Source organism: Bufo bufo, chromosome 2, assembly GCF_905171765.1.
Source record: "Bufo bufo chromosome 2, aBufBuf1.1, whole genome shotgun sequence".
In the NCBI taxonomy this organism is placed as follows: Eukaryota; Metazoa; Chordata; class Amphibia; order Anura; family Bufonidae; genus Bufo; species Bufo bufo.
Window position 1 is genome coordinate 112,143,441 of NC_053390.1, and position 16,806 is coordinate 112,160,246.

The following is a 16,806-nucleotide window of genomic DNA, read 5'->3' on the forward strand; positions in this document are numbered from 1 at the left end:
GTGCTTAATTCCGCACCATTCCGCATCTCCAGATTTGCGGACCCATTAAAGTAAAATGGGTCCGCATCCGTGAAGCGGAATGCCCACAGAACGGCACCCGTGTATTGTGGATCCGCAAATGCGGTCTGCAATACGGCAGCGGGGCGCACACGCCCTTGTGAAAGAGGCCTAACAGGTTACATGATCTGTCACCACACACTTGCTTGGCTGTACTTGGAACTCGCATAGAAAAGACTTCAGAGCGCCAAGGATGTGCCGCCACCTCTCCGTCCACAGCAGTCAGGACATGGAGACAGGGCAGGACCCACATCTATCAGAAATGTATAGCATATGTGTGGATATGCTATAAATGACCACGCTGAGAATACCCCTTTAAAGAAAGGTTCATTGTGAGCAGAAAAGCAAACAAAATGAGATCCAAGCTCTCCATTGATTTGGCTTTTGCCTCAGCAGCAAACACATCGCCAACAGTGATTACTGGACCCTTTAAGACTTAACAAAGCGGACATGAGGCACATAGAGCTTCATTTAACACAGGTTGAGGCTGGCTTAAGTCTTCTTCTCATGTTGCCTGCACAACTTTCTTTTCCCACTGGTGACAAAGCACCTGTACAATATAGAATGTTTTCGTTAAATATTCTGCTCTTTTCCTTAGATTTCCCGCTATGGTCCATCTAAGATCCAAGTGAAATTGCTGCAGGAGGTAATGGATCATGCAGCTTTCTTCGTGCATGTGCCTGGCATGTCTTGAAGGTTAATTTTGGACCTAGGAAAAAAAAAAAGTGCATTTCTTAATAAACAGAGATCCCACATGTAATCAAGAGAATAGACATATTAAAATATTAAATCCAGTGATAGTAATGCAATCTTGAAAGTCTTCCCTTCCTTGATCACTGTACAGTGCCGTCACGCGAGTGCTGGGTGTGATGTCATGAGAGATAACAAATATCAGGTGGTGGAACATTTTGGGTTCACCTGCGGCATTTACATATTTTTTTTTACATTTTTAAATGAGTATCACTTAGGCCTCTTTCACACGAGCGTGGCGTTGCGGGTGCGTTGCCTTAAAATGCGCAATTTTTCCGCGCGAGTGCAAAGCGTTTTAATGCGTTTTGCACGCACGTGAGAAAAATCGCCATGTTTGGTACCCAGACCCAAACCCGGACTTCATCACTGAAGTTCAGGTTTGGGTTAGGTGTTGTGTAGATTTTATTATTTTCCCTTATAACATGATTATAAGGGAAAATAGTAGCATTCTTAATACAGAATGCATAGTAAATTAGGGATGGAGGGGTTAAAAAAAAAAAAAAGTTAACTTACCTGCTCCAAAGCTGCCGGTCTCTGTTCTATCTTCAGGACCTGGCTCATCACATGGTCCAATCACATGGTTCATCACCATGGTGAGGGTCCATGTGATTGGACCATGCGATGTGACGTCACCACAGATCCTTAGCCGGCAGCTCAACATTACAGAAGAAGACAGAGATCCGCAACTACGCGATCAAGTGGACTCGGTGAGTTAATTTTTTTAATTTATAACCCCTCCATCACTATTTTACTTTGCATTCTGTATTCAGAATGCTATTATTTTCCCTTATAACCATGTTATAAGGGAAAATAATACAGATCAGGTCCCCAGCCCGATTGTCTCCTAGCAAACATATGTGAAAATCCGCACTTGCCGCAGAATATAGAGCATGCTGCGATTTTCACGCAACGCACAAGTGATGCGTGAAAATCACAGCTCATGTGCACAGCCCCATAGAAATGAATGGGTCCGGATTCAGTGCGGGTGCAATGCGATCACCTCACGCATTGCACCCGCGCTGAATACTCGCCCGTGTGAAAGGGGCCTAACAGATGTGGTATCAGAAATTCAGTTTTCTATAGAAACAGTTGTAGAAAAAAAGTCTCAAAATGTTCAAACACTATTTCAGATTTTTCCAGTGTGACAGAACATAAAAATACAGAACACAAAATAGTGATCCATAAAATGATTACACCAACTAGGGCTGAAACGATTACTCGAATTAATCGATTAACTCGACACAAAAAAAATCCTCGAATCGATGACTCGTTTGTGCCATGTGACCACAGAGTGTAAGTGAAGAGCTTGCTATTACTCACGCTCCGTGGTCACCCGCCTGCTCGCACAACACTTCCTTGGATCCTGACGTACACACATCGTCAGGACATTTTAGTTCACGGGCGCTGAAGCTGGGCACTGATGGCTAGGAAGGGGAGTGGGAGAACTGATGGCAGTGGGGGGAGCTGATGGCAGTGGAAGGGGAAGAAGCTGGTGGAATTGGAGGGGGAGCTGATGGCAGTGGGGGGAACTGATGCACTTGGGCTGATCGCACAGGGGGGAACGAAGGGTGTTGGCAGGGGGTCTGAAGAGTTTTTATAAAGGAAAACAGTCTATTAATTCATTTTTTCTTATTAGATTACTTGATTCATTGTAAAAATAAACGGTAGAATACTCGATTACTAAAATAATCGTTTACTGCAGCCCTAACACCAACAGTGGGGAAACCAAAGTACTTTTAGTACAGGTTAGGGACCATTTATCTAGTTCATTTATATATTTTATGAAATGAAAATTCTATGCAGTATTACCTGTTGTGGACCATGTGGCTCTTGACTAGATGTCCAGCTGCCAAGGCAGCCATAAGGGAAAGCTCTCCTGCCAATACTGTGCCACAGACAATCTGTGCAAGCTGACAGGCATTTTTGCCAGGGTATTCAGAGCTTGCTCCTTGGACTCCTAGCATCTGTACATAAAAATAGAATAAGGAAGAGTTTATGAATATAGTACGATTTAAGCTGTTCTATAAAAAAAAAAAAAATGCATTACGTGACATATTTCCTCATTTTTGGTTTAACTAATGTCAATCAACACCACCACCAGATCACATCGTGCATTTACACTGCGCCAACAAGCAGAGAACTGCCCGCCTGTCAGTGGAGGTGAAGTGCTGCCTGATCTGCTGCCCAGAAACAACGATTGAAACTGATGAACGAATGTTTTGTTAAGTTCAATGGGTTATCTACAGTAGCTTTACATGGGGAGATTTGTTCGTAATCTGGTCTAAATACACACTTACACACGTATTTTAAAGACAATAGTTGCATAAAAATGCAAATGGTTGGGGGGTGTGAAAAATGCTGCATGCTTCAGTCAGGGGTCAATCATTATAAGGATTGTCGCACCAGGATGATCCCTTTTTCTTAAGCCGTGTTAGTGAATATGATCAGAGGAAGGTCCTCTGCCCGGAAACTGCTGCTATGAGCCATGCATTATATAAGGATGGACATTCATCTAAATGCAGCCAGGTAATACTATATTAAGTCTGCAGCAACAGAAATGAAGGGTGGTAACTTCCAGGAGAATGAGAAATTAGTATTAGAAGGATACCGATATAAAACATCACATAATTGTTAAAAGTAGAGATCTGCCGGTAGTTGAACAAAATGTTGTAAAATGAGTTTAAAAAATGAATGTGCGTACTTGTAGGCAAGCCTGTTGTGGGCCCAGGGTGGTCCCTCCTCCCACAGTTCCGATCTCTATAGAAGGCATTGTGCAGCTGATGTACAAGTCCTCATTTGTGGGACCTGTGGCCTCCATCAGGGTGATGCAGTTTGAGCTTCCAACATTTTGAGCGGCATCCTGCAAAACAAGATTGAAAATGCTGTTATAATGTAGAAATAACACAGTAAGATTTTATTTTTGTATTTTGGATATTTCCAACAACTGACCTGTCCGCAGGCAATGTAAATTGCAGTCACAATATTGGCCGCTTGTGCATTGTAACCTCCGATACTGCCAGCCATTGCAGAGCCAATCAAGTTCTTGCTGATGTTCACTTCAACCAAGGCGGCTGTAGATGTCTTCAGTAGCTGCAGATAAGAACGCAATTTAATGTCAGACACCAAAACCATGAGACATTAGAGAATTTGTACAAGATTAGAAGAAAGGGTCCACGTTTCCCCAGAAACAGCGCCACTCTTATACATGGTGAATGTCTGGTATTGCAGCTCAGATACATTCAAGATCTTTAAAATCCTGTACAAATACTCAAAACCTCCCAGAAAAAAATCTAAAAAATACAAATTAATGCTCCAAAATGAGCAATGACACTACTTTGTCTTCATCCCCTAATTTTGGAATGGGATGAAATAGATTTTTACCTCTCGCACCACATTTGCTGGTATAGTAGCTTCACAAACAACAGATTTTCCTCTGCCCTCTATCCAGTTGATTGCAGCTGGCTTCTTGTCCGTACAGTAGTTACCGCTAACAGCAAGGACATGGAGCTCAGGAAATTCTTCTTGTAATCTGGAAAGAGCCTTCTCAGTGCCCTGTACCAATTACATCAAAATCTTCATTACATTCAGCAAACAAGAAGTGTCACAATTCCAGAAGTAGCGTGTGTTAGTTAACATACCTTTGATATCATGTTCATCCCCATAGCATCTCCGGTTTTGGACTGGAAGCGAATATAAAGATTTCGTCCAGCGACACTGGTCTGCAGTCTCCCAAGACGAGCAAACCTAGCAGAAAAGAGACACCAAGAGAACCAGTGAATTTTTGTGAGCATTTTAACCACATTTTGTTATAATGGTTCATAATAATGAAGTGGGTTAAAAAAAATAAAAAAACACACAAGGGGCTGACTAAGACCGCTAAATCCATTTCTTGGTAATAAAGGGAATCTGTGACCCTGATTTTGGACTATTAGGCCTCTTTCACACGACCGTATGGCTATTACAGTGTTTTGCGGTCCGTTTTTCATGGATCTGTTGTTCGTTTTTCGTTTCCGTTGTGTTTCTTTTTCCGTTCCGTTTTTCTGTATGGCATATACAGTATACAGTAATTACATAGAAAAAATTGGGCTGGGCATAAAGTTTTCAATAGATGGTTCCGCAAAAACGGAACGGATACGGAAGACATACAGATGCATTTCCGTATGTGTTCCATTTTTTTTGCGGACCCATTGACTTGAATGGAGCCACGGAACGTGATTTGCAGACAATAATAGAACAAGACTCAAAATGTAGCAGAACGGAAATGCGGACATACGGAAACGGAAGGTTCAAGGAGTACATTCCTTTTTCTTTTTCCGGACCCATTGAAATGAATGGTTCTGTATATGGACCATATATGGAACGCAAAAAACGTTTGTGTGAACGAGCCCTTAGATAGAGTAGTAAGTGTATAGTATTTCAGAAGAAGACTCCAGATCACCGTTTTTTTTTTTTTTCTCACTGCCCCCCATCCCCCAGGGTCAGCACTCAAATACACAGCCCGGACTAGTGCGCTGTTCTAACATAATGGAGAGGACTCATGCGCATGCACAGCAGTCCTGACAATGTACACTGCTCCAAAAAATAAAGGGAACACTTAAACAACACAATGTAACTCCAAGTCAATCAGTTTGTGAAATCAAACTGTCCACTTAGGAAGCAACACTGAGTGACAATCAATTTCACATGCTGTTGTGCAAATGGGATAGACAACAGGTGGAAATTATAGGCAATTAGCAAGACACCCCCAATAAAGGAGTGGTTCTGCAGGTGGTAACCACAGACCACTTCTAAGTTCCTATGCTTCCTGGCTGATGTTTTGGTCACTTTTGAATTCTGGCGGTGATTTCACTCTAGTGGTAGCATGAGACGGAGTCTACAACCCACACAAGTGGCTCAGGTAGTGCAGCTTATCCAGGATGGCACATCAATGCGAACTGTGGCAAGAAGGTTTGCTGTGTCTGTCAGCGTAGTGTCCAGAGCATGGAGGCGCTACCAGGAGACAGGCCAGTACATCAGGAGACGTGGAGGAGGGCAACAACCCAGCAGCAGGACCGCTACCTCCGCCTTTGTGCAAGGAGGAACAGGAGGAGCACTGCCAGAGCCCTGCAAAATGACCTCCAGCAGGCCACAAATGTGCATGTGTCTCAAACGGTCAGAAACAGACTCCATGAGGGTGATATGAGGGCCTGACGTCCACAGGTGGGGGTTGTGCTTACAGCCCAACACCGTGCAGGACTTTTGGCATTTGCCAGAGAACACCAAGATTGGCAAATTCGCCACTGGCGCCCTGTGCTCTTCACAGATGAAAGCAGGTTCACACTGAGCACATGTGACAGAAGTGACAGAGTCTGGAGACGCTGTGGAGAACGTTCTGCTGCCTGCAACATCCTCCAGCATGACCGGTTTGGCATTGGGTCAGTAATGGTGTGGGGTGGCATTTCTTTGGAGGGCCGCACAGCCCTCCATGTGCTCGCCAGAGGTAGCCTGACTGCCATTAGGTACCGAGATGAGAGCCTCAGACCCCTTGTGAGACCATATGCTGGTGCGGTTGGCCGTGGGTTCCTCCTAATGCAAGACAATGCAAGACCTCATGTGGCTGGAGTGTGTCAGCAGTTCCTGCAAGACGAAGGCATTGATGCTATGGACTGGCCCGCCCGTTGCCCAGACCTGAATCCAATTGAGCACATCTGGGACATCATGTCTCGCTCTATCCACCAACGTCACGTTGCACCACATCCTGTCCAGGAGTTGGCAGATGCTTTAGTCCAGGTCTGGGAGGAGATCCCTCAGGAGACCGTCCGCCACCTCATCAGGAGCATGCACAGGCGTTGTAGGGAGGTCATACAGGCACGTGGAGGCCACACACACTACTGAGCCTCATTTTGACTTGTTTTAAGGACATTACATCAAAGTTGGATCAGCCTGTAGTGTGTTTTTCCACTTTAATTTTGAGTGTGACTCCAAATCCAGACCTCCATGGGTTAAAAAATTTGATTTCCATTTTTTTATTTTTGTGTGATTTTGTTGTCAGCACATTCAACTATGTAAAGAACAAAGTATTTCAGAAAAATATTTAATTAATTCAGATCTAGGATGTGTTATTTTTGTGTTCCCTTTATTTTTTTGAGCAGTGTATTTCACTGCTGCTATTGGTGCTGACAGCAGCGGGGGGTCAATAGGGAAAAAAAATTGTGATCTGGACTCCGTATCTGTAGTACTACACATATATTACTGTAGATAATTGTCCAAAATCAAGGTGACAGATTCCCTACAAATGTCCATTGTAGGAAAACTTAGTTAAGAAAAGTTTGTGTCGATCCCAAGGTAAAATTCTTGTGGTTTTAGGTGACTAATGTTTACTTTTACTCGATTTAGTAAAATGTGTGCGCATGAAATATGGACTACATTTCCACTTACCTGCTTGTGCTATCAAAGGTATCTTTTATAACTTTAAAACCCTCAGGACTGTCAAGCCAGTTCTTAACTTCAGCAGCATCGCATGCAGAAGGCAACCTGACAACTGGTCCACGAGTCATGCCATCAGCAAGGATACGGCTGTGGGCACCTCCACCCAGCTATGAAGAAAGGACAATAGAAGCTCAGTATTTGCCACTTACTGGCTCAAAATTGAAAAGGACTTTCTAAAGAAGGTTCTTTGAATAAATCTCACCAATATGGCTCTGCAGCCTCGGTTGGTGCTAGCCACAAGGCAACCTTCTGTTGTAGCCATAGGAACCTGAAACTCTTTATTATTCAGGAGGAGAGGACCTGCCACACCAACAGGGATTGGCATATACCCTATTACATTCTCACAGCATGCACCCATTACCTGGAAAACAAAATAATGCAGGCTTAATATTAACACATGAACTATAGCATGTAAATACTAGCAAAATAAATGTATGACCTATAAAAAAGAACCAGACACAGATGTAAAAATATCGACTTACCAAGGAGTAATTGTAGTTTTTGTAAGGCAAGTTCAAGAGGGCCGATGACTGAGGCAGCTTGGGAGCCAGCATTTGCCTGCGAATAGCAACTCCTCTCTCCGGTGACTCCATCATGGACTCCAGCTTATAGGATGGGATGTGTTTAGCATTCACCAGCTTGATCACTTCCGCATCACTCAAGTACTGGGCGCCTTGCTACAAAGAACAGAGTGAGAAATCTGGTAAGTGATTCATTTAAGGAAACTGCAAAATACAAAGCTACATCTCTCCTTTTTAAATGTATTACGTCACTAATCTCCTCTGACTAAGGCCTCATGCACACGACCGTGTTGTTTTTTGTGGACCGCAAACCGCGGATCCGCAAAAAATGGAATCCGCCCGTGTGCCTTCCGCAATTTGCGGAATGGGCGGCCCATTGTAGACATGCCTATTCTTGTCCACAAAACGGACAAGAATAGGACACGGAGTGCTGTCCGCATCTTTTGTGGCCCCATTGAAGCGAATGGGTCCGTACCCGAGCAGCAAAAACTGCGGCTCGGATGCGAACCCGAAAAATGGTCGAGTGCATGAGGCCTAAGTGCGTGTATGTGAAGCTTTTTCTCTACTGATCCCATCGGCAGAGAGATGTTCATGCTTGCACCTCTTCATTAGTAAGCAAATATTAAGAGGGATTATAAAAAGTGATTATCCTGGAGCTGAGATCTTGTTCAAGTCAGACACGTCCACTTTACATCACATCAACATTTCTCTTTTATACCACTGCCTTTCTAGCCCTGAAGCGGGGGCGGGTTATTGAGAGACTCATACATCTTTAAGATTATATATATATATATACACAGACACACACACACACACACCATATAGCGGTACATGTAAAATGAACGTAACTAGTTTTAGATTTTATTTTTTCTCATGCAATTACCCTCTGCCCTCTTACCTCTGGGTTTTTCAGGATACGAAGACATTCATCAATGGGTCGGGGCTCTGTTGGTATCTCAAAGTTTGTTTCCTTTTCCTCTTCACTTGAATCAGCTGACGATGAGGAGTCATCCAGCATAAAGTTACCCTTAGGTGAATTTTCAAGTGGCAATGGCTTTATGACCGCTTCTGAGAATGCACAGACAGAATTTAGTTAATTAAAAATAATAGGCAACTCAAAAGCATTTTAGATTAGAAACAAGAAAAAAAGTTTGTAATCATGGTTGTAGGTATACCTTTCTCTTCCTTTGATGAAACGTCTTCTACTTTACATTCTTTTGGGGTTGTTTCTGGCACCGATTCCATTCTGCAGCAATGCTCCACCTGCTTCTTCTGCACAGTGACTGGAGAGGTGATAGGGTTCTTCAAGGACAGGGTAGACTCGGTCTCCGTCTGCTCAAAAAATATGTACTTGACTGCCAGAAGAAGCGCAAGACCCAGTGTTATGACCTGTTCGATGTCCATGGTGATCATCCTGTGGAATACAGATAAAGCACTGTCAGATGTTTAGGCTTAAAGCTGATTCTTGTTAACTTTGGTGGACAATTTCATAAAATGCATAATTTTTACCTGTGTGACGAATTAAAAATAATAATAATAATAATAATAATAATAATAATAAAAATACTGCACTCACCTAGACAGATAGAATTGCCAGAAAGGCATGTTGGGCTCAATCCATTTTGGCATTGAATCGTCTAAGCCAATGGTAATCTTGTGATCTGAAATGGCAGTGCTGTTCTGAGGGGACGGTTCACTTATCCACCGACTGTGAGCGTGGACCAGGACCAGACCTAGGGACTGAATTGTAGCAGAATTTTTTTAATTTTAACCAAATTGCTTTAATAAAAAAAAAATACAGAAAAAATTACAATGATCATCTATTTTCTGTCACGGTAAAACGGTGGTCCCACAACAAAATGCAAATGTGCTCGCAGATAGCAATTAAAGATTACTACAGAATCCTTACCACAAAGTACACAAGTCAAAGACAAAATCCATTCCCAAAAATGGATGCAGCTGAAGAGGAGCGACACTCACCACGATCATCTTCACTCTCTGTGTGACAGGGTTTGGCTTGTTGTCTTCCTCCTCTTCCAACACATTTCCAAACTGAGTAAGCTGCCAGATTGGACGCCCCTCCCTGCTTTCCCTGGAAAGCTGTTAAAAGATGAAAGAAAGTTCTTCATCTACAATACGTATACCTCCAGGCTACAGAATAAACTAGGACAACTATCATGCGTGATTATTAGCTGTTGTTAAGGTGCGTTTACACTGCGCCGACAAGCAGATGATTTTTGGGAAGGAGGCGTTCCTTCTCGACAATGGGCTGCTGTTCAGTGAAGGTGAAGCGCTGCATTTACATACAGTGATCGCCTGAGCAGTAGGAGGACGAGTGACGTCTATGGCCATTGCTCGTCCTCATACAGCCGCTTTGTTTTTGTGATTTGTGGCCCCTTTAGACTGGGAGATTATCGGGCCGTGTAAATCCAGCATAAGATGAGGGACTGCAGCTTTAAAACACTCACCTCCAGCACCAATGACACGCAGGCTGGGAAAAACGTCATGAAGGCAAAATAGTTTGCTAGGATCGACAAGCAGCCAAAACAGCACATTATCTCCAACTGGCGAACGCCTGCATAATGAGGATAATTTCACATATAAATTACAGGTAATAACAGGATGAACAATATAAACATAATCACAACGAAGATATGAAGACTGAAAAAAATTTAAGCTCTAGAATCCTTTAATGTAATTGAGCCCCTTTAATGCAGATATCACACCTGCGTTCATAGACTCGTTAGAAAATGGATAATGGGTAACAATGTGCAAACGTCAGTTGTCACAAGCCATCATATCTTTGGCTGCCTTTGCTTTAATTGCATGTGAATTGTAAACCTAGAACAATTCTATATGTGCACCGACCCTATGTACTCTGAACAATTCCTTGATACATTTTGAGACTGTTAAGCCAAGACTAACTTATAACTGGATGTAAGAAAACTCTAAGGCTGCTGTCACAGTGTACATTTGTGTCAAATGTATCTACAGGCCCTCCATCTTACCCGACGAAGCCAAAAAAGCATCTGTTTGGCCTCCGTTAGTCGGGTATACTTTTTTTTTTAACGTTGTAATTATAGCACATACAGAGGCTGCCAGCAAAAAAATTAAATCATACACTGCATGGCATGCGCCTGTTAACATGGGGGCCCACGGGTGACAAATGCCACTGTATGCCTATACCGTGGCATCTGTCGAAAGTATGTTGGAGAATCCATCCCCCCACTCTCCCCCCCAGGTGACGCTTCTCAGGCAAGACGATGCTAAAGGAAGATGTTGTGTGTATTATTCTGCTACTAACCTGACATTGTTCCCACTCCAATCACTAGACATTCAACAAGCGCATCCAGGGTGAATGTAGGCCCCAGGATGGCCATGCCACGAGCAATGTTGTCTCGAACGTCGTCCTGGAAAAGGAATCAGGTAAAATTACAAGCGTGATTTACATACAGTGAACCCAAATGTTTGCTTACTGGCATGATTTAGGTGCTCACCTGTGAGTTGGAGCTAAGGGGCAATTTAGCTAATGCACTGGCCTTTGAGAGATCAATAAGCAGCAGGAAAAAAGGAAGAGCCTCACTGCAGAAGACAAAAAAGAAAAAAGTTACATATACATATAGATGGCAAAAAGATAAAATGAACCAACAGTGACCTGGGTGCTATACTTACTTCAAGCCTGTCAGTTCTTTATCCAGGAAATTAATGACCACTGTGCTGAAGACAAAGCTTGAAAAGATGGTGAAGAGGCCAGCAATACCTGAAACGTGATTAAATGTCAATGACAGAAGCAGATCAATCACACTGGATTATGGAGCTCAAAGGACACATATACTCACCTAAAATGTATTTAGATCCAAGCTGCCTGAGGTTCTGAAACTGAAAGTAGATGTAGAGGATGGCAATGCACCGTGTGATGGTTAAGATGATGATGTCGCTGCTTAGTACATCCTGTAAAGTGGAAAAAAACAAAAACATGTGAAGAGGCCACAGGCAAGTCATGCTAAATAAATACACACTGTAGAAGAAGTAATACATAATATGCTCCTCCATATTAAAGTATTAGCACCAAAGGTTGTGGACACTTTTGGGAGCATTATTATTATTGCAATCTAATAATTTGGGGCTAATAAAAAATTATTTTTTAACAGTTTTTTTTAACAATATTAGAAATTTTCAGTTTCCCTTCTACAGTTTTCTGTTTCAGTACAGGCTCCCTGCTTCACTCTGACTCCATCAGAGAACTGCTCTGATGGTCTGATCTGTAGCCCTTACAGCTCATAAACACTAACTAGTGCTAAACTGGTATCGGTTCGATAAGAATTTAGCTTAAACAAGTGTTTATGTACTGTCAGGAGTTCAGAGATAAAGGCTACAGATCCAGGTGACAAAGCAGCCTTCTGATGGAGTAAGTGTGAAGCAGGGAGCCTGTGCTGAAACTGAAAGCTGTAGAAGGACAACTGTTAAATGTTTAATAAAGACCAACTGAGAAAATGATTTTTAGCCCCAAATGAGTAAAATGCAATAATATAAATGCCCCCAAAGCCTTTAAGACTATCTCTTCCTCACAAAGGCTTATTTCACCCGATATCATCCTGTCTGACATCTCACACAAAAGCGTTACATGCCCATGAGTGTATTTTACAGAAATGCATATAAAGCATTATCTGGAGGCTGGATTCACACTATAATAGCAGAAAATACCAACGTCCATGTCATACCCATATAAAACTAAGTACAGAGAATAATGCAGGGATGCCAAATTACTCTATAATAACTTCCACACACATGAATGGGGATCTAGCCAATTTTTAGGTGGCTTCTGCTAGGATTTCTAGAGCCCTACAGTAATGTAAAGTAAGACTTTATATGGCAAAGTGTCAGAACTTACTTCATCAAACTTGGGGCACTCATAGTTCCAGCCGCAGATCTTATCATTCCCTGTGAACATGTTCATGGACATCATGCAGATGGTGATGGTCACCGTACCCACGATGACCTCCCAGGGATGGGTAGCCACAAACTGGCCATGCATACGAAACAATCTGGACAACATCTTCACGGCTACTGGTGACCTAGGGAAAGAGGAGAGGATTATTTCCTTCGAGTTCAATAACCTCACATGCCCTGTATGAACAGGAGAAACCAGAGACTGCTTACTTACAACCACAGCATCTAATCTCAGAAGATCAAATGTACAGTGCTACTTCTACACCCCACTGCTGGACCCAGCCACTTTAAATTCCGGAGTTGGGAATACCCCTTTTATAATGATAAAGGCTGACGTCCACAGTAAAGTATTCTTATAGTTTGTGAACAGGAGGCGGTCAGGCTTTACTGCAAACTTGCTCAGTTTACAGCAGGGCTTTCAGTCCAAGATCCCAATGACTTTCACTTTCTCTCCTGGACGTAACATCAGTTTGTCCTTCAGGACCTCCTGTCTGCATCAGATATCATCTACATTCATCTGAATACACAATCCACCTTTACGAGTGACTACTCAGGGCCTTGAAGTCTGTACTTTTCACCTGGCTTACATATAACAGAGATACGTACAGTTATACATTAATGCAGAGATGGCCAACCTGCGTCTCTCCAGCTGTTGAAAAAACTACAATTCCCACCATGCCCTGCTGTAAGCTGATAGCTGTAGGCAGTATAGGCATGCTGGGAGTTGTAGTTTTGCAACAGCTGGAGAGCCGCAGGTTGGCCATCCCTGCATTACTGGAACCTTTCTAAATACTAATCATTATCATTTTGTCCTTGGACCCAACCTGCACCAAGTTCAAGAACATACAGATTCCCAATGAACACTGGGGTCATACTTAGAAATTCTTGTTAATCTGATCTACGAGGACAACATTATAGAGCTCATCACTTTCCCCTATGACATCTGGAAAGAGTACAGAGGAGAGCGACTAAACTGATAAGGGGCATGGAGGGTCTTAGTTCTGAAGAAAGATGAAAAGATTAAATTTATTTAATCTTGAGAAGAGACGTCTAAGGGGGGACATGATTAACCTATACAAATACATAAATGGGCCATACAAAAAATAGGGTGAAAAACTGTTCCATGTAAAATGCCCTCAAAAGACAAGGGGGCACTGCCTCCAACTGGAGAAGAAAAAGTTCAGTCTCCAGAAGCATCAAAGCTTCTATACTGTAAGAACTGTGAAACTGTGGAATAGACTTCCTCAGGACGTGGTCACAGCAGGAACAGTGGATAGTTTTAAAAAGGGTTTAGACGAATTCTTAAAAGTAAACAACATTAATGCTTATGAAAATGTGTAGAAATCTGAGTCTCACTTCCTTCTGGGATTCGCATCCCCGCCTATCCCTTTTTGAACTTGATGGACATATGTCTTTTTGTAACCGTATTAACTATGTAACTATGTAACAGACATAAATGGCACATCAGTGCTCGTGACTATATCTCAAAGGTGCTGTATAAGATTGGTGGAGGACAATTATGTCCCATCAGAGTCAGAGTCGTCCTGAATGCCAACGTATTTCTTTTTCATTGATGACGCCTTTCCAGCAAACACATTTTTGTATTTAATCTTGGCCTTTTTTGTTCCATCTAAATTGCAATAAAAAAAAATTCATTCTGGAGACATATGTAACCTTCTCCTCTACTGAAGGACAAGTGGTAGACACCCAATGTAAAAGCAATCATATTCCATGAAAGAGATAATACATTTCTAATAACTCTCTTCACTAGTGACAAATCACCCTAAACGAGATCTTAGATCATAGGATACATGATATCATATCAATACCTTAGACGCATATCCCCAATCGGTAATAAAGGAGCAGAACTGTGAGTAGTCACCAAGATGAGGGTGCGTGCTTCCCAAAGACTGAACTCCAAGGTATAAGACAAGTGAAATAAGCAGCTCCACGTAGAAGGCTAAATACTGTGCAAATTTATTCACAAATTACGTTTCAGCTCCTCATTGGAGACATTTACATGCAAAGTAAATCAATGTTACAGCTTACAGTCACACCCATGTGACGAATTATAATGACAAAAAGATGTACCAATAAACTGTAGTACATAATACATAATTGCTCTTCATGATAAGAGGACGCATCATAAATTCACCTGAATGCATTTTAAGGAAGCGCAGAGTTGATCGGTTAATTTTTCTCTGTATTCAATCAATCAAATAAAAAATAAGAATAAATCAGTATAATATAATAGTATGAATACAGATGTCATATCCCAGGGTAAGTTCTCAGCTACCACGTGCATCTTCACATGCAAAGTCAACTTAGTCTGGTTTCACACGGAGCTCAGGATCCGGCAGAGGAACAGCCCTCCGGATCTCTCTGTACTCTGGCATTGCCGGAGGCTTAAAGGGGTTGTCTCGCTTCAGCAAATGGCATTTATCATGTAGAGAAAGTTAATACAAGGCACTTACTAATGTATTGTTATTATCCATATTGCTTACTTCTGCTGGCTGGATTGGTTTTTCCATCACATTATACACAGCTCGTTTCCATTGTTATGACCACCCTGCAATCCATCAGCAGTGGCCGTGCTTACAAACTATAGGAAAAAGCACCAGGCTGTGTGCATTCCCCTGGTCCCGACCACCAGAGCCGATGTGCAAGCACGACCAACGCTGCTGGATTGCAGGGTGGTTTTAATCATGGAAACGAGCAGTGTATAATGCAATGGTGTCACGGAACCATGAACCAGACGTACAACAAGAGATAAGTGAAAATAAGAAGGCTTTATTGAAAATAAAGCTGTAAAGCAAAAGTCCAAACGAATGGTGAAACCGAAGCAGAGTCTTTGAGAGGCCAGAGATCAGGAACCAGAAGGGTAGTCAGACGAAGCCAGGATCAGGAACCAGCAGGGTAGTCAGACGAAGCCAGGATCAGGAACCAGCAGGGTAGTCAGATGAAGCCAGGATCAGGAACCAGCAGGGTAGTCAGACGAAGCCAGGATCAGGAACCAGCAGGGTAGTCAGACGAAGCCAGGATCAGGAACCAGCAGGGTAGTCAGACGAAGCCAGGATCAGGAACCAGAAGCAGCAGCAGTCTTAGAAGCATGTGAACACAGGAGGACCAAGCAAGGAACTGAAGCCACAGACCTCCTATATATATGAGCTAGGCATCCAGCTCCTCCCAGTGGGAAGGAGGAGCCGCAGGGTGGAAGGCTACAAGAAACCCAGAAACCAAGATGGCCGCCAGCACATGTCAAACGAAGGAGAACAGCAAGAAGGTAAGACCATGACAGTACCTCCCCCTCAAGGGCCCCTCCTCCGCGGAGCAAAAAACGGTTTCTGAGGGAAGCGTGCGTGGAAGGCTCGGAGCAAGGCAGGAGCATGGACATCTGCGGAGGGAACCCAGGAACGCTCCTCTGGACCATAACCACGCCAATGGACCAAAAACTGCACCCGACCGCGGACCAGGCGCAAGTCCAGGATATTGCTCACCTCATACTCCTCATGATTGCCCACTCGGACCGGACGAGGCCGAGGAACCGAGGAAGTGAAACGATTACACACCAGTGGCTTCAACAGGGAGACAGGAAACACGTTAGAGATCCGCATGCCAGGAGCAAGCGCAAGGGCATAGGCTACCGGGTTTACCCTGCGAAGCACTCGGAAGGGACCAACAAAGCGAGGCGCCAGCTTGGGAGTGGGCACTCGAAGGTTGAGGTTGCGGGTGGACAACCATACACGGTCTCCGACCTGGTAGGAAGGAGCAGGCGCTCGTCTGCGATCAGCCTGGAGTCTCTGGCGCTGCGCAGAGGCCTCAAGGGACTTCTGGATCTGTACCCAAGAAGCACGTAGGACGGAAAGGTGATCCTCCACAGCCGGAATATCCTGGGGAGAGAATACCTCCGGTAACACGGCAGGTTGGAACCCATAATTGGCCATGAAGGAAGACGTCCCAGAGGAAGAGTTCACCGCCGTGTTCCTGGCAAACTCAGCCCAAGGCAGAAGGTCAACCCAATTGTCTTGGTGATCGGAGACATAGCAACGAAGGAATTGCT

At 43.4% G+C, this 16,806-nt stretch overlaps 1 protein-coding gene across 2 annotated transcripts; it reads right to left on the bottom strand.

Annotated features, from left to right (window-relative positions):
• Window positions 1-253: 253 nt before the first annotated feature.
• On the bottom strand, window positions 254-14,601 carry LOC120992439 (3-hydroxy-3-methylglutaryl-coenzyme A reductase-like). 2 transcript variants are annotated; one of them, XM_040421422.1, is made up of 20 exons: window positions 14,576-14,601; window positions 12,688-12,871; window positions 11,636-11,747; window positions 11,469-11,556; window positions 11,294-11,378; window positions 11,101-11,206; window positions 10,265-10,371; window positions 9,777-9,896; window positions 9,373-9,536; window positions 8,972-9,210; window positions 8,695-8,864; window positions 7,758-7,952; window positions 7,478-7,636; window positions 7,225-7,382; window positions 4,446-4,551; window positions 4,189-4,359; window positions 3,757-3,897; window positions 3,509-3,667; window positions 2,617-2,771; window positions 254-766 (listed from the first exon to the last, which is right to left on the bottom strand). In XM_040421422.1, the coding sequence occupies exons 1-20, from the start codon at window positions 14,584-14,586 to the stop codon at window positions 712-714; spliced, it is 2,685 nt and encodes an 894-aa protein (XP_040277356.1). In that variant the 5' UTR covers window positions 14,587-14,601; the 3' UTR covers window positions 254-711. The 2 variants fall into 2 exon arrangements, with proteins under 2 accessions (XP_040277356.1, XP_040277355.1); XM_040421421.1 differs by lacking the exon at window positions 14,576-14,601 and adding an exon at window positions 12,961-13,049.
• Window positions 14,602-16,806: the final 2,205 nt, after the last annotated feature.